The sequence below is a fragment of the Ochlerotatus camptorhynchus genome, unplaced genomic scaffold (genome assembly GCF_037179485.1).
Source record: "Ochlerotatus camptorhynchus isolate MF236.1 unplaced genomic scaffold, CSIRO-AGI_Acam_v1.1 ptg000434l, whole genome shotgun sequence".
NCBI lineage: Eukaryota > Metazoa > Arthropoda > Insecta > Diptera > Culicidae > Ochlerotatus > Ochlerotatus camptorhynchus.
The window spans coordinates 11283906-11300262 of record NW_027040920.1 but is presented as its reverse complement, the minus strand read 5'-3'; the positions used below and the strand labels follow the sequence as shown (position 1 = coordinate 11300262).

At 44.6% G+C, this 16357-nt stretch overlaps 2 protein-coding genes across 4 annotated transcripts in view; one reads left to right on the top strand and one right to left on the bottom strand.

Annotated features, from left to right (window-relative positions):
* Positions 1–16357, bottom strand: part of Ptr (Patched-related) — a 355957-nt gene that overhangs the window by 21376 nt on the left and 318224 nt on the right. The gene's annotated exons all lie outside the window — the stretch shown is intronic.
* Rif1 (Rap1 interacting factor 1) lies at positions 2000–9433 on the top strand. Of its 3 annotated transcripts, none has more exons than XM_065234570.1 (5): positions 2000–2448; positions 3027–3880; positions 3941–4313; positions 4382–4557; positions 4621–9433. In XM_065234570.1, exons 2-5 carry the CDS (start codon positions 3066–3068, stop codon positions 8963–8965), a joined length of 5709 nt encoding a protein of 1902 aa, XP_065090642.1. In that variant the 5' UTR covers positions 2000–2448; positions 3027–3065; the 3' UTR covers positions 8966–9433. The 3 variants fall into 3 exon arrangements, with proteins under 3 accessions (XP_065090642.1, XP_065090641.1, XP_065090643.1); XM_065234569.1 differs by lacking the exon at positions 2000–2448 and adding an exon at positions 2704–2799; XM_065234571.1 differs by lacking the exon at positions 2000–2448 and adding an exon at positions 2782–2845.

The following is a 16357-nucleotide window of genomic DNA, read 5'->3' as shown; positions in this document are numbered from 1 at the left end:
GCAATTAATTTGAATCATGGCTGGACTGAAAAATGCATGATGGCCTAATATATAAAGAACCATTTGTATGCTTAAGAGCCCGCAAGGCCGAGTGTAATAAACCAAACAACAGTCGCTAAATGAAAGATATTATGATCACATAGAGCACAGATTTTTTGGAATCGGTCAACCGGTTCCGAAAATATGAGCGGAACATGCTGCGGTTTATATAAAGCATGAGGCTAATTGCGACCTCAAACGAATAAAACTTAGCATGTGACACCTCAAATCACATTAGAATGAAAAAAAAAAACTAGTTCAATGATAGTCATTTTGGGACCCTGTGACACATTGGCCATGTTTTGATTCCTCCGGACAAGTGGCCAGTTTCTGAATATGGTCAAAAACCATTGAATCATTAAAATTCAACAACCAGTTCAATGGCAGTTATTAGGAATAGCCAGGATCCAATTTCCGGAAACCCTTAGGAAAGTAGCCAGTTTTAGGCTTGGATTTGTATAAATGAACCCAAGTCTCCTTCGACCTCATCGCTGGTGATCACACCGTAGTCCACCTCGCTTGTGTACTTGCCAGCTAGCACATGCCCTGCTTACATTATGCTGGCTACTTTTTGCACAGTGCTATGCTAGTACACTAGCGCTACACACTTAGAAAAAATCATGTAAATTTAGGTGCTCTGAGACTGCCATATACGACCTAAAATTGAGTCATAACAGACGCGAAATTCAACTCAATCAAATTCAGGTTTTCGTCGAGAAACAAACTTTTCAGTCTCGGAGCACTTAATTTTACATGAAATATTTGTTTACGTCTGATCCTTTATGTCGAAGAAGGATTCCGTCACGTGTAAAATTAGTAATTTCTAAGTGTGTAGCAAATCCGCATAGATGTAAACAACATTAGCTACTGACTCGCTCCTGCCTGCTGCAGGACCCAGTGCCACGCCATCCGAAGCGGTAATGAGCATAGGCACGACAGCAGCGTTGTTTTATATCTTTTCAGATTCAAGCAGAACGATGTGCAACCAAGTGGTACTCGATTATGACGACTGGGTTTGGAGAAAACATTTATTTCATAAAAATATTTATAAAATTATCATTTGTAAATTTTTCAAAAGGTTTTTATGGAAAATTGGAAAAGCATTTATTTCAGAAAATGCGTAAAGTAATATCCTATTGATTGGCGTATTTGGATTTTTATTTCATCTATAAATGACAAAGTTATAAGCGTTCAAAACCTAACACTACTTCACCACACATATTTTTTGATTTGCACCCCAATATAGTCGACAAAGACGTAGTTCTACGTCAAAAATAGCGGCTATAGTGAATCATTATATCAGTGATTTTGTCAAATTATCTTAACAAAATAAGTAGAAATTCTCATTATTGTCCGATCATTACCAAATGTTACTAGGCAATTTAATGCTCATTGCGTATTTATGATAATATCTTCGATTATCCAGTATTTTACGATCGCTTATGGTCGCCACAATCTGGCTGATTTTCTTGTAGGTAACCTAAGATTTGAAGTTTGGGTTGTGATCAAATTTGAACGTTTACACTCAAACTCAAACGTCAAATAATATGTTCCCCACCAAAAACCCATAAGCACTCATAAAATGCTGGATGTTTGATATTTAATTGCAATAGCTGTCGTTTTTCACATGGAAATTCTCCAAAAAAAATGTGTCGAATTTTATGAGTTTGTGGTTGTGATTTATGCGGAAAGATTATTCTAAAAAATCATTAATTTAATAAAAATGGACGAGCCATTGGTGGACCCCCATGCATCCATCCTTTTTGTGGGCACAACCACCTAATCTCATTTTCTCCCTTTTTATAGCACAGACCTGTTGGTCCATATTTTTGAAGCATCTCATTTTCTTGCAGCTCTCCGATAATCTCTCGCGCTTTATTTCTTGGACTTGACAGCCGCGCTTCGCGCCAGAAATTCCCTCTCCTGATTTTGTTTTCATGTGTTTTGCATTAGTGGCTCGGTCCCGGTGGTTCAAAAATTTGTGTAGCTCTCTTTAAATGTTGAAATTTCCCAATTAATTTACATTATTCTTTGGACATTGTGACTGGAAATGGTGTCCAAGTGTGTTTGGCAGTGAAATTGAATGGAATAACGTGAGAGTGTTGGGTATTTTGGAACATTGGTAGGATTTTATTTCGTGACGGGACTAGGGGCTGCTCAGAAAAAAAAACTACGTTACTCCTTAAAAGGTGGAAGGCCTGTCGGTTCAATATCCGCTTCGGGAATGAAGCAGTGACTTCATTTTGGTGAAAATGATATAACTAGAGCATAATTACTGGCTGAAAAAGGATTCTTGTTTTGGAGCCTCGGCATTAAAGCGCGCGTGCCTTTACAACCTTCTACTTCTATCGGTAGCAGATTTCCGATTGGACTAGGAACTTGAGGGCGCACCACTACCAGTACATTCAGGTATGTAATTATTTTTCTTCGCTTTATTTTTATCCTCGATGCGGCTTGTGAGGTGCAGGGTTGGTGTCTTGGGAAAGTCAAATTTATCTCACTCGAATGCAAGGAAATTCTCACCGTGGTCGCAGTTCTATAGTGAGCCATGCAATTGCGTGACCCCTCGGGCTGTCAGATAAGAGGAAGAAAGCGCGATGCAAAGAGCGCCAGTAGTGCATCAGCGTGCGTGTTGGTGTTGTTTGTAAAAGTGCGGAGAAAAGCATCACAAAGCCACAGACGACGAACGACGAAGGCGACGGATTGAGCAACAAGAAGAAAATCATGCCCGCCACGGGGATCACGGCGACGGCGAAGGGGGTTTGTGTTTTCTGTTTTGATTATCACTAGCCAGTGTTGCATTTTTGTAAGCGCGAAATTTTCCTCCAGCTGTTTTTGTTGACACCCCCACACCAATCAAGCTCATTGTTTCAGCAGTGTGTCCCTTTAAATCCCGTTATATAAGCCATAAATAGCGTTCCCATGGCGAACCACCACCACTAATGTAGTGCAGTGACCTCATTTCCGATACTGTTCCTCTCTTGCAGAACTTGGGCATAGTTCTTCGCGCCCGTCGTTTCCCGACCATGACTAGTGGGATAAAGCTTCCGGGCCATGACCAGTACGAGAAGCTCCGGAAGACGCTCCAGTCCGGCGGACGGTCACAGATTGACAAGATATTGGAATCGTTGGTGAAGGCCTGCCAGATAAAGCGAGAGTATGTTGGGGAGAAGCAGAAGCTCGATGATGATCAGATGAACTTTTGGTTCAACGACGTGCTGCGGTTGCTGTTCGATTGGGAGAATCCCTTGACGAGGGAGCTCGCCCTGAGGGCATCGGAAGCGATTCTGCCACACTTGGAGCAAACGCTCTATCTGGACTCGCCAGCGTGGCCAGCACTGAAGACGCAAATCAGCAACGTGTATTCCAACCTGTTGGAACAGGCACGGGGACGGAACGATCCGGAATGGCATCGGAAGTGGTCCGTGCTGGTCCGGATACTGGATAAGGAAATCTGCCAGGGAGCTGTGATCATCAACGTGTTCCTGGCCATCGTGGAAAGCGGATTCCGCTCGTCGGAATTGCTGGTTCGCGAGCAATCGTTCGACTGCTGGATGCTGCTGGTGGAGATTTTCGCCAAGTATAACCAGATTCACATCCAGAAGAGAATTAAGCTGATCTGTATACCGCTGAAGAGCTCGAAATCCAAAACGGAGGTGATTGCCAAGAAGAAGTTCGAAATTTGGTGGTTTTTGATCAACAAGCTGCAAAACCAGCTGGAAACACATGCGGATAATGTTTTCGAGCCGTTCATCTACTTTTGCTTTGGACCATCGTTCAAGACACCCCTGTGCTACTACTTTGACGAAAGCTATCAGGAGTTCGGGGCTCCCGGGAAGATGTAAGTTTGTTAGCAAGGATATTTTTGTTGTTTTTGAATTAATGACCTGTTCTGCTTCAGTTACAATTCCATCAAACAACTGTCGGCGGCCGCCCTGATTCATCTGTTGGGTCCAGCGGAAAAGGTCACCGAAACGCTTCATCACGACGTTAGTAGTGGTGGGGCCAAGAACGAAGTGAAAAGCTTCGGCGGCCCAACGAGTGGTGATAAGACCATCATTTCGCCGAAGCTATTTACGCTGAAGGCGAAACTGATCATCAATTCATGTACCGAGTGCACGGTGCTGTTTTCCCAGATGAAAGATAAAGACTACATGAAGTTAAACCGGTGCCTGTGGACGAACCTGCTGGCAATGATCGAGCAGGAAAAGGTGATCCCTCGGTCGGAGATGCTCGGTTGGATAACGGAGAATTTGGCGGCCCTGATCAGTTTGGTAAGTTAGCGAAATGTTTGAATTTTCGTCGCAAGCTTAAATTTTGATTCTTTATTCCACACCGTCAGTGCACTCAACTGAAGGACGAAGCGATGCGTGAACTCCTCTACGACACCGTACAGATGGTTGCCCGAACCAATCTTCTGGCGGTGACCATCGGACAGGACAGTCCCGAGCAGCTGGTCTCCAATTACCGCACCTTCATGTCACTGCTGTTTAATCCGGACTTGGACTACCCTGCAGGGTAAGTTTGGTAAATTTCATAACCTCACCCCACGGGGAAATAAACCCAGACTGTTGCTTGCAGCACTTCCTTCACAATCTTGTCACACGTGTTCGATTTGCGACGATACTCGAGCTCCCAGCGGGCTAGCTACTGGGACATGCTGCAGAAAACGACCCAATACCTGATGGATCTGGAACCGACTGTGCTGCAAAATAGCGTTCCCAAGTCCACCTCCAACCGCCGAATGGTGACGCAAATCTACCGCTCGATGGCCCTGCATCTTAAGGAACAGATCGACTCGCATCGGGACCAGTTTGAACAGTCGCAATCTATTGTGTATGGGTTTCTTCTTTTCCCATTGGAGTACGATCGGTTCCTGGAAGTGGACGACGTGCGCGACGTTTGGCAACAGGTTTACGCTGCGATGGTAACCGGCCAAAAGTCAACGCGGTATGCTTGCGGGATGAGCGAGGTCATTAAGGCGATGACCGTTGCCAAGTACAACTGTAATTTGGGAGTGATACTGGAATTCTTCCGAATGGTGCTGGAGTCGATACCGGGAGATTTCGACATCGGAGAACCTCCGCTCAAGACGATCGAACTGTTCAAGGATCTGGTGCGGAAGGCTTTGGTGTTCCAGAACAGTCTGATCGAAGTTGGGAAGGGGGTGGTATCGTTCCGGAAGCTGATTGAAAAGATGACCACGAAGGGACTGCTACTGGTCATAATGCCGATTCGGAATGTGATTAGTGAGTTGGTTTGTGGGGAGAGTGAGACCCTGAAGGAGGAAGTGAAAGGAACGTTGAAGACGCTGGTAGATCGATTTGGGGCGGGAAGATTCGTGACGGAGCTGAAATCACAGCCGAAGGAGGTTAAGTGGAATTGTAAGATGTTGATTGTTCAGTTGTTGGAGCTGCCGAGTGAGATGCAGAAGCAGTGGAAGATGGGAGAGCTGAAGAAATTGGTGGATATATGTGAGGGTAAAGAACCGACCAAGTCGCCGAAACCAGTCAAGAAAGAAGGGGAGTTTGTTGTTATCGAGAAGGTGTGGAAGTTTACTCCGGACAAACTGACAGAGCATCAAAAGGATCGGATGAAGGAGAAGAGACACGATATTCCGGCACTTTATAACGACTTGAGCCAGTCACAGGATAGCTTTGTGATCAAGCCGTGGACGCCGAACAAGATAGTGATTCCGTCCGACGAGCGGCAGGATCACGATACGATAGTTATGTGCGCCAGTGGAGAGTCCAGTTCGGTCCCGAATGGAGGAGCACCGGAGGCTTCGGTCCCGAAGGAGCAAGGAGCCGGAGTTTCTACGGAGAACAAATTGGACAAGGAAAACAACAATGGAAATGTTCTGAACTCGGATGAACAGGCAGATGCGACCAGTTCGACGACCGTTCCCGTGAAAAAAAGAGGGAAGGTAACCAGAGAATTGGATTTGTTGAAAATCGACACGATCGAAGGGAAGAATTTACAGGTAACGAGGTTGGCCAGGACCAGAAGGGCTGGAAGTCTGGAACCCTCTGGATCTACCAGTAGAAGAAAGAGCATGGATCCGAAAAAAATAACTGAGAGAAGCAAAAAAATTGAATCGGAGAACAGGCGAACCAGACGGAAAGCCGAAAAAGTCACTGAAAATAAGGAGATTAACCAGGAACCTGCAACATCTCCGGCCAGGAAGAAACCGGATGACAGATCAAAGAGTCCGGCGGAACGTACTTCCCCTAGAAAGGCCCTGAATTTCGACAATGTCGTCGACAAAGAACCCACTGCAGCAAACGAAGCGCCTTCTACCAGCTCTCCCGTCAAATCGAAGGCCGCCAACGAGTCGGTTGACGAAATCATCGAATCATCCCAAGCGAACACCCAGTCTCTTCTATCCCGGAAGTACACGCCCCGTAAGCCGAAAGAGGACGAAAAGGAAGAATTGTCCAAAGTTGGCACCGAAACTCTTCCATTCGATACGGAAGCTGAGCAGGAGCTGGACAAGCTTAGCCGAAAGTCACCCATGAAAGCCAAAGCGGAAGACGTGGTAAAGTCGCCCAGCAAAAATACTAGAGCGGCTGCGGCAGCTGCCCAGCAGCATCAGGTCACCGAAATGAAAACGGAACCCAACACCGAACTACCGGAAACCGTACCGAACACGGAACCATCTGAACCCGCACCTTTGGTCACCCAAATTGATCTAAAGTCCAAGACTGCATCCCCAGCCAAATCTCCGGCCAAAAGTCCGAGGAAGGGCAAGCGATCGATTAGCCCGGGTCCGGAACCGATGGAAACGGAATCAAACACTGAACCCGCACCTTCGCAGCCCGAGACTGAACCCAATACGGAAGCAGTTGTATCCGAACCTCCGGTCACTAAAATTGACCAGAAGTCCAAGGTTGCATCACCGGCAAAATTAGCAACCCCAGTTAAGTCTCCGGCCAAAAGTCCAAAAAAAGGAAAAAGATCGGTTAGTCCGGCTGCGAAACCAACGGAAGCAGAACCTGCACCGCAGTCTCCTAATAAATTCGACAAACCGGAAGAAGATCCATTCACATCTCCGAATCTTTCACCGGTGCGAAATTTGGACGAGGACATGGAACCACTGGTCAAGAATCTCAACCGTAGTGTGGTGTCGTCACCGGGCGGACTAGACCAGGAACAACGGGAAGCAGACCTTCTCAACAGCACCCTGAACATCTCGCCAATTCCCGAGGAAAAGGGCCATCCTTCCACACCGACCATCACAGCAACAGCCATGGATCCTCCTGCCTCGGGTAGTGGAGAAAAGCGAGCATCAAGCCGCATCATGGATCGTGAAAAGGGGTCCACTATGCCGTCACCCATCACCCGCCGCACTCGCAATTCCCCACCGGTCCTCCCTGCTGCCGTCGCTAACCTAAGAAATCGCACCCCACAGATGACCCCTCGAAGTCCCAACACCAATCGGATAGAGCTTCGTGGACGCGGTGCTCAGCTCATCAATCTAATTCGGAGTCAACAAAACGAATCATCTCCGAAACCTTCCTCTGGCCCATCGCCACAGCACTCCTCGACTCCTAAGGCAGCTCCAGCAGTCCCAAGCGATAGAAGCCTGATGCTCCGAAAACTAGCCACATCCACAACTACCACATCACAATCCCCGGAACAATCCAAACCCCTCGATAAAGAGAAGGAAAAGAACTACCTGGTGTTCACAAAAGTCCTCCCATCGCCGCAAGCTTCCCCAGCGGCTAGCATCCTTAAACGGAAACACAACCAAGACGACAGCGGAGATGACATTGAGTCTCCTGCCAACAAACGGAAACGTGTCAGCTTCCACGATCCTCCGGTTTCGCTGACCAAGGAGTACATCCGTCAGGAGGAGGAATGCCGCTCACCTTCCATCAGTCGCTGTCTTCTGATGGCCGGCATGTCCCCATCGGACAAAGGGAAATTCCTGCTCCGAAGAAAGAGCAAAGCGGACAGTATGTCCGAGCTTGCCAAGTTCACACGAGGCTCCTTCACGATCCCCAACGAACCGGGCAAGGATGAAGAAGACGAAATCTCCTCCTCCCCGGAATCACTCGATGGAGAGTTCATGCTAAACACCACCGACAGCATGAGTGTCCTACAGGTGACAACCGGTGCCGAGGACATCGAAATGAAGGATTATCCCAATCCGGAAGTTGCCTCCTGCAGCGGATCTCAGCTCCCTCCTGCTGCCTCCATTCCGGTCGAACCAATCGAAGCAATCGAACCAATCGAACTACCGAAACGGACATCCCCTCGAAAAATATCTCCCAAACCAATAGCAGAAGAAGCCCCCGCAATCAAAAAGCCCGTCTCACCCATGCCAGCAACCGTTCCTGCTCCTCCACCGGCTCCGGTGGAACAACCGGATACCAGCATCCGCTTCCAAACGGAGGAGGAAATCCTCGCACATGTGATCTCAAAGTACCCGCTGGACACGATCCTGGAGCGATGCCTGGCGGCCGGCAAAACTCTCGAACAGCACAAGTCTGCCCGTTTGCTCACCCGGGAACTGTCCACGCTCATGTCGAAAAGCAGCAAAACACGTCACACCGTCCTGGACGAACTGTCCGAGCGCCATTCCGCCGAGTTCCTCGAGCATGCCGTACAGGAGAACTCCTCCACCATGGTGTGCCAGCGGTTGTCCATGACCACGATGACGGAATATATCTTCGAAAAGCTACGGCAATTGCCGCCGGAGGGTGGCAACCAGGAGGATCAAGAAGAACGTATCAAAATCCTGCAGATCATGTTCGACCAGCTGGCTCAGATGCACACGTGCATCGGCGGGGACGAGTTCGTTCGGACGAGGGAGAGATTCGTCAAGGCGGCAGTGTTTGCCAAGAGTCGGACCGACGTTATGGCACTGCTGGAGGAGTATTTCAACAAAGGCAGCAGCACCACCGACGCTGCGATGACGTGACCGAATGGTGCCCCCAAGAGGTAATCACGTTTTATTTTTATACTATAAGAGAGATTTTAGCCTAGTAGTGAGTTATATTTTAAGGTGTATTTTACGATATACATAGAGGAGTGAACCACCTTGTTGAATAGTGTAACATTCTTAGCGTCGTAGAAATGTACTATTTTCATCACTTTTTACAAGACCTATGTTATATTTAGATTAAATATAGCCATCGCCCGATCGATTGCGCAGTTGTGACGCGTAAACTTGTGGTTTGAATCGACTACATTAGACTAATACACTTAAATGAAAAGAAAACCTTTATCATAGACGTAACGTGACATGCCTTCTGGAAGCAAACCTAATATTTTAGAAATTCTCAATTTGGAACAAGAGGTACAAAAAAGTTGATGGAAACAGAAAATTTTATATAGGTAAGTGTCCACATTTGGCATAAGTTGTGAGTATAAGAAAAAGTTTGATTAATAATAAAATGTCAAGCAAACAACGGTAGGTAGTCGATTTCTGAGATGACATGCCCACCAAGAGAATCTTTGGTTGAGTTCATTAGGGCTGCTTGTGGATCGTTTCGTAAAGCGGTGTCAAAATTTTGGACATGGTACCCCCAAATTGTAACATCAAGCCACGCTCAGCAACTGCGTTCAAGAATACTCCACTTCTGACTGCCCTGCGGATTGAGCCGTGGCGTTAAAATACGCCAACTGTGGGGGTGCTCATCAAGACTCCGACAGAGACTGCTCCAAACGCGAGGACTTCAAACGCATCCGATGCAAAATGGACAAAACGCCGGCATTCAGCAAAGACAAGCGAATTCGCGGATGCAAATCGCCCCCCCCCCCTCCCTTAAGAAGCTTTCGGTGATTCTGCTGAACTAATGTCTGTAGTATCCAAATATGTCTATTGCTATTTAGGGTGTCGACTACCTGGAAAAACCTGGAAAGTCAGGGAATGTCAGGGAATTCTATTTATGATCTGGAAAGTCAGGGAATATCAGGGAATTTTAGTGTAGGTCAGGGAAAAAAATTATGTTGATCACATTGCAAAAAATCATGTGTGGAACTCATAAAAACAATCTTTGTAATTTTATCAGTGCATGACGTCAATCTTTTTGGGAAGATCCCGGGCATCAGATCTACTTGCTGCGTTTATGGACGCCCTTGCCGGTATCTCTTCGAACAAGTTGCTGCAAGTGTCCATGGATGGGCCCAATGTGAATTGAAGTTAGAGGTACAAAAAGGTGGCGAGAAGCTGATAGATCTGGGAAGCTGTGGGCTGTTTATTTTGCATAATGTATTCAAGGATAGTGTTCGCAGTATCAGTTGGGATGTTGTCCAATATTTGCGTGGTATCTACAATATCTTCAAAGATGTACCAGCAAGACGAGCGTTTATCACGATGTATTATGGATCTACCATGTTCCCGTTAAAGTTTTGCGGTCACCGAATGGTTGGAATATAGTGCTGCTGTTCAGAGGCAGGGCTGGTAGCGAGTCACTTTTTAGTGACTTGGTCGTTTGTTTCAAGTCAGTTACTAAAAAGTCTCTTTTTTTAAGGCCAAGTCACTAAAGTCTAAAGTTTTTCGTGTAATAAGTAACTATTTTCAACTTTTTTAGCGTAAATTTATTTCAAGATTGATTATTCTTTACGTTGCGAAGTTTAATCGTCTTTCTCTATGTATGGATTTCTATTCATTTTTCTGGATAAAATTACCTCAGTTTTCCAAGTGAGTATGACCAAAGTCTAAAAATATTCAATGTCTTGAAGTTTCGTATTCCATGTACGAATTTGAACTTCGAGAACATCAAGACAGATCAGAGAATCAAAGGGCCGTTCCAATAATTTCAAGGAAATATTAGAAACCTTAAAAAAGTTTCGAGAAGCTTAGTGAATTTCCGAAAACTTCAGCAAAGCTCCTAGAGAATTCCTGGAAATTTTATGGACATCCGGAAAACGTGAGAATTTTTTAAAATGTGAAAATTTAGCTTAGTTGGTTAGTTCGAACGAAGTTCCATTAATAAAAAAGCGAGAACTTTTAGCAAGAAGTGATATATTCTAGAAATTCCAGAGAACTAAATTTAGATATTTCTAGATAGTTTAATGATATTCAGCAAAGTTCCGACGAGTACTTCGAGGATGATCAGATAGCTTCAGAATAATCCCATTAACTTAAGCAAATTTGCAGCAACTTACAAGGAGTTCCGTGGAATTATAGGGTATTTCAAGAATTCTATGCTTGATCCTAAAACGTCAGAAGCGTCAGGGAATTATGAATATGTATCAGAAAATTTGCTGGATTATTAAACAAATTTAGAGAACTTCAGGTAAGCATAGATAAGTTCAGGGAAAAGCTAGTGTTAATAATGGTTATAATACTTAAGGAACATTGTCGAAACTTCAAGGCAAATTAATTAATTTCAGTAAAGTTGCAGGTTCTTAAAAATACTGATAAATTCAGGGTAGTCTAGAGAACAAAGAAAATCAGTTATCGTTTAGGCACCAAGAAAGTCTAGACTATTGAAGAAGTTTTAAATTAGTGTCGATAATTTAAGGGAAGTTTTATGAACTTCAGAAAAATCTTGAGAACTTCAGTGAAAATCAGAGAAATATATTATTATAATTTCGTTCTAATTCCATGAAAATTTCGGGAGCACAAAATTTCCATAAATTTAGAAAAATTTCGGAAACGTTACAGAAAAACGGTGGTCTTCAGAAACAAAAAAAAAATATTTATTTTTTTAAATTTATTTCTTACTAAAGATTAATCTACTGTCAATCTTAAAAGTTCAAAGTGGGAATGAAAATATCGAGATTAAATAAATGGTTGTATTTTAAAATTAATTATTTTCTTTAAATTTTCCTTAGTAAGAATTTTTTAAATTCTTTGAGACTTCCAGGTATTTTAAGGAAACAAAAAATTTCCTGAAGATTCCCGGTTTTCCAGATTTTTTGAAATTAATAGACACCGTGACTAATGCCGTGGGTTTGGTTATAAACTTTCTATTGAATATGTCGCTTTAAAGGTTCATATCGTACATAAGTGTTAGGTCTTAGGTTCAATTTGATCAATAAGATCGCAAAAAGGAACGACTGGACGTTTTTTGGCACAGGTTATTGGTCGGCGTATTCAGAACTATTGTTGGTTGTGACAATGATTAGCTGCTTATTGCATGGCAACGCCAATGCAGAGAGAGGTTTTTCGGTAAATGCAGAATATCTTTTTGAAAACATGAGGGAAGAGTCAAGGCCCAAGCGCAATGACAGCGGAACGGAAGTGGTAGCGGAAAAGCCCGATCTGAGTAAGCCTATTTGTCGGATTGAAAACTAGTTAGAATCAAATCGACTGCGGTTAGGCATCTTGATGTCATTTGTGACAATTGTCAAACTTTCCGTTTCCGTTCCGCTTCCGCCCACATTGCGTTTGGGCCTTCAGTCGTAGCGCGACGTTAGATCTATGATGGTGTTACTCATGCAGGCGGGTTGGAAAACTTACAAATTTTGAATAAACTTATTCAGCGAGTTCGAAAAATCGCATTCGCTTTCCATGTAGACAAGGATCGTCGTATGAAAGAAGCTCTCGATTCCGAAAACTCAAGATGCTCAAAAAGAAGCCGAGAGTTTGCAGGCGAAAATTGTTCTGCTCAAATGATAAACATTTTTAAAAGTAATCCGAAAATGAAAATAAACACATATTCAACTTTCAATATCTCGTTGTAATGTGAACTCACTGTTAATGTTAATGATAATTAAACTTAAATTATGTTGCCATATCTGTGGTTGTCATATGGAGTTCCAGAGAGTACGAAACTGACTAATGCATGAGTAGTGCATTCTCAGGTTCGGTAGCCAAAGCAAGAATAAATCACTGCTCTGCTATTTTACAATAATTTATATGTTAAGAGAAAGGATCGTCTACGGGTTGATTTTTATTTGGCTGTGAAAATTGAGAGCTTGGTGATATTGATTAAATATTCCTATTATTACTTAGTAATGATAAGTGAGCCTAGTTGTGAGCAGTAATTATTCATTATTATATTATAATATGTATTTATAGCCCTAGGCCTATTCACATCCTTCGTAGGTAGTCGGTCATATGTTCTGTAAAAATTGTATTAGTATCAAGTTCTGTTGTACGTGCCATGAGTATGCTATTCTTGATATCTTCGAAAGCTTACCTTGCTGCTCATTTTAAACTAACCTTAATTTACACTACGGTATAATAAAGCACATCACGTTGTAGCTTCTTAGGTTAAAATAACAAAGTTTTGATGACTGGAATATTTCTGAAAACCGACTGGAAAGTCAGGGAAAGTCAGGGAATTTTATTTTCGACTTTGAGTCGACACCTTGTATTATTAAAAGATTGTTTTTTTTTACTTTAAATGAGTCCATTCTGGAAGCAATCTGCCTGTTCAGATCGGTCATTTCACGTTTTTTGCCCAGATCTCCAGTCCTCTGAAACTGGCGTCTACGAACATTTCTCAACCGAATCATTAATTGGGTGTGGGAATCAATAGCAACAAACTATCCCCTCACAGGAACTTGTTGAACGTATGCTTCGTCAGCCATGGATATGGCCTGTTGGAGTCCTTCCAACGTCCGGTCGATGTCATATCGAGCGGTGGATTTTCATCGATGTTGCTGTCCACCATTCGTCCGTACTGCACCCAGTTGACATGGTGGTAGTCTTTACGCAGGCAGCTTCTAGCAGGAACCACGTTGACACCGACTTCAGTCAACACCGGTTGGTGGTCGGAGCTGAGATCGTTGTGCGCCTCCGGCTTGGATAGTCCGATGTGGTCCGATGTTTGACAGGAAAAAGTCCAGGGTGGATGGATATCCCGCCGGAGATATGAATGTTGGTTCGTCCGGAAATTGCATAGTGTACAGTCCATGTTGTGCGTGGTCGAACAATAGACATCCGTTCCGGTTCCTCTGGTAGTTCCGCCAAGCTTCATGGCGGGCGTTCAGGTCGCCCCCAAAGATGAATCGGGAGCTAGTACGGGTGATGGCGGTCAGGTCCTTCTTGAATTGGATTCCTAGTCCATTGCTTGCGGTACACTGGCGTGGGCCGTAAACAGCGATAAACCGGACGTTTCCAGTTGGGGATTCCACCTCTACACTAACGGCCTCGATGATAGAAGTGCGGATGTGGGGCAGAGTGCAAAACTTGATTTCCTTTCTGACGATGGCCGCAACACCACCCCCCTGGAGCTGGTGCGATCAAGCCGGATAATGTTGTGGTCAGGCAACCAGCAGCTGTCGCCGGACTTTAGATGGGTCTCGGTTAGAAGGCCCACGTCGATGCTGTGCTTGCGGAGGAAGTCGGCAAGCTCAATCTTTTTTGCTCTTACAGAGCAAGCATTCCAGGTGACGATAGTTAGCGGTTTAGACGCCATACTGGATGATGAACTTACCGAGCACTTGGATCTGTTCGGGCTTATTGCGGCACTTACGAAGAACACCGGACATGTTGACGAAAATTTCCATCAGTTCATCCGCTGATAACAGATCGGGGTTGTTGTTTTGCGCTGTTGGTTGTCTCCAGAATCCAGGGGGGATGGAGAGCTTTGGCCAGCAGAATCACCGGAAGTTGCTTGAGCGGGATGCACCCGCGAATTCGCTTGCCTTTGCTGAGGAGCACGAAGAGGCGGGAAATCCTCCGTCCGAAATGCCGGGACTTTGTCCTTCTTGCGTCCTGGTTGGTTGTTAGCTGCCGCCTGTTTTCGGATGCGTTTGAAGTCCTCGCGTTTGGAGCACTGTCTGTCGAAACCATTTTAACGCCACGGCTCCATCCGCAGGGCAGTTGGAAGTGGCGTGTTCTTGAGCGCAGTTGCTGCAGCGTGGCTTGATGTTGCAGTGGCGGGTACCGTGACCAAAATTGAGGCACCGCTGGCACTGCGTTACGTCACGATGGCCGCCACGGTATGGCTCCCATCGTACTATGATGGAGTAGATCGATCGGATGGCTTGCAGCGCATTGAGAGTCACCGTCCCTTTCTGGAAGTGCACCAGGAAGAGGCAATCCGGGTACGTCTTCACGTTTTCGTCTCTCCTTGTCATTCGGAATACAGCGATTGGGGCTAGCTTGTACCGGTTGATTTCAGCTTCGACCATCTTGGGGTCGAAGCTTGGTAAACCCCTGATGACTACCTTGAAGGGCTTCTCACCTGGGATGTCGTGCGTGAAGAATTCCACCTTGGAATCCTTCAGATATTTGCAGCATCACCTTGGTGCCGATCCTGCCGAGCTTAAACTTAGCTGCAACGCCCAGCGATGAGAGATCGCCAATCAGCGTGTTAAGGCTCAAAACACAGTCAATCAATTAGGATTCTTCTTGTTTTTGAAATATTCTTCAATCATCATCATTAGTATACACATACATTCACACACAAGCTATTCGAAAATTTAAAGCAAGTATTTCATGATTTTACATCGTATATTTTCTGGGTAAAACACCATCACTGCATTTACTTACTTGTGTTCTTCGTAGCATTCAACAATTTCACGTAATCGAATACACAAAATGAATAAAAACTGGAGGTCAAATCTCTTGGTGAACAAAATAAAACACCAAGAAAATCACTTCGACTCCACTTCTTTGCTAGCGAACTTAAAAGAATCATTGAACAAGCGTTGCCAGATGTATTACGTCTAGCAGTCAACATAAGTTTATTAAAACATGCAAATACTAAGTTTCAACCAATAACATAGATGAGTGGATGATATTAATGGTGAATGAATATCAAACACTGAATAAATAAAACTAAAAGGACCTTTTTTGGAACATAAACGTTCCAATTGCAAAGGTTAAAAAAGATTGGATTGAGCACAAAAAGGGAAGATGGCATCATTGCATGTAGCCTGTTATTGGCTTTCCCGCGCAGGGGTGTAAACAAAATGCCGTACAGCGTTGTCTGGCAGTGTGAATGTTTTGTCTACGACATTCTTATACGCTTGCATGTGTGACGTCACATTTGCTGTTGTATTGAAAAGTAAAAGAATAAAAGAGATGGTGGATTTTGCTCACCATACCAGTTGATATTTATGATTCATTGACTGTTTTGATACGGTGACGCACACTACCAACGAATTTTACCAATACTTTTAGAAAGTGATGATTAAGGAATACAAGAAGAAGAAGCAAAAGCAAATCGAGCGATGGTTAGTTGCCTCTTAAGTGGTACTTGCTTCACCACCAGTGGAGGAAGCTTGACTTTCGCCGCACTCTGGCCGGCAGAATTCTCGGTTTCGACGGCGTCGCCGAAATCACCGATGTCGCTGGCGTTCGTCGCGGTAGCATCATCACGTCCGCTCGTACCATCGGACTGTCCTTGATTCTTCTTCCTCTTTTTTGTCCGCTTCACCGGGACTGGGTTGGTATGCCCAACAT